The sequence below is a fragment of the Micromys minutus genome, assembly GCF_963924665.1.
Source record: "Micromys minutus genome assembly, chromosome: 26".
NCBI lineage: Eukaryota > Metazoa > Chordata > Mammalia > Rodentia > Muridae > Micromys > Micromys minutus.
The window spans coordinates 23,084,025-23,085,528 of record NC_137961.1 but is presented as its reverse complement, the minus strand read 5'-3'; the positions used below and the strand labels follow the sequence as shown (position 1 = coordinate 23,085,528).

Below are 1,504 nucleotides of genomic sequence, written 5' to 3'. Positions count from 1 at the left end.
TCACAAAACGCTGATCTTCCGAGTGAAACCAGCATTAAAGAAACTCAGCACGAATGTCTGATGGAGTGGTTCCTGGGTAGAGACCCTTTTCCGATTGTTGCGGAGAACAAAACTCTTGCCTTGGAGAGGTTTTCATTTTTACGTGGTCTGGTGGTAAAAACAGCAGAGACAAGTGTCCCACAAGGAGTAGGAGAACATTGTGCTAACAACAGGAAACAAAGCAAAGCAGGCAGAGAATCTGCGGTACTTGGGGTTAAGGGCCTGTGAGCTTCCACTTCTGTACTGAGGGAGGAGAGGAAACTATTAAATGACCAGAATCCAATCACAAAACTGTTAAGTCTCAAACCCTTGGACAAATGCCTAAGGTACCTTTTAACATACCCAAGGGGAACTGTCCCCTAGATTGTCCCAGCATCTCTCAGTCCCTACTTGTTACAGGGTGTGGCAGGCATTCTCCATACCACCCCCCACCCCATCTCTCCAGGTCTGGGCTACCCTTCCTGAGAAGCTCACACACACACACACACACACACACACACACACACACACTCAGTTTTATGACCACTTTAGACTCTTCCAAATGTGTCTACCTCTGTCTATTTTCTCTCTGTTTAGAACATCTGAATTTTTAAATCCTTCTTTACAAGTTACCTAGACCACTTTTGATTAAGAAAACTGTAGAAAGTTAGGAACTGCCACAAGCAGACACCAGTTGGTGGCATGTGTCAATCTGCACAGAGCCCTGCTCTGCCGCATGTCTGAATGCACTGCCTGGGGGGGGGGGAGGGGTCTCTGCTCAAATTTGCTGAAACCACTCAGGGCAGATCGTAATCCACAGGTCGTTTTCCCCTTTATTTCTTTGTAAACTCTTCAGCATTCTTACAGAACTTTTTACAGTCCCTAGAGTATTCTTCAGCTAGGTGAGCCCGGAGTGGGTGCTCAGGCTGGGGGTCCTTCACCAGTGCTATGAGGGGATGGATTACTTGGTCAGTCTTGCTGGCTGGCTTCCAGTTTTCAGCACTAATTACTGGCAGACAGACCCGCCCCTTCTCATCGTTGTTAGGGTGGTAGATCTTTGTTTTAAATGTGACCTTGGGTGGTTTGAATGGATACTCTACTGGAAAGTTGATTTTAATTCTGAAGGCTCCTTTACCATATGGACGGTTGTCAGGAACAATAAGCCCTTGCCAAGTCAATAGATTAGCTTCATCAGCCTGGAGGTTACAGAAGTCTTTCAGTCCACATTTGCGGATCCCTTCACTCTCCTTCATCAGCCTCCTGCTGGCCGCCATCTTGGATCGGCTGCTCCTCTTTTCCCCTATCTTCTCCCCTTTTATCTACAAGAAACTTGCTCTTCCACCATACCTAGGAACAGTCGTATCATTTCCGTTTTATTTCTTTTATTTTAATTTTTCATTTCAATTCCTTTCATTCAGAGACCAGAATAACTGAGGACTGGAGAGTGTAAACTTTACCTGCTACTTGTAGTGAAATGGAAAAGTCC

The 1,504-nt window shown here is 45.7% G+C and overlaps 1 protein-coding gene across 1 annotated transcript; it reads right to left on the bottom strand.

Moving 5' to 3' along the window:
• Positions 1-851: 851 nt before the first annotated feature.
• On the bottom strand, positions 852-1,292 carry LOC308437641 (ubiquitin-conjugating enzyme E2 L3-like; the record flags this gene model as incomplete). The annotated part of the gene is made up of 1 exon (XM_080938750.1): positions 852-1,292. One exon carries the CDS (start codon positions 1,290-1,292, stop codon positions 852-854), a length of 441 nt encoding a protein of 146 aa, XP_080794876.1.
• Positions 1,293-1,504: the final 212 nt, after the last annotated feature.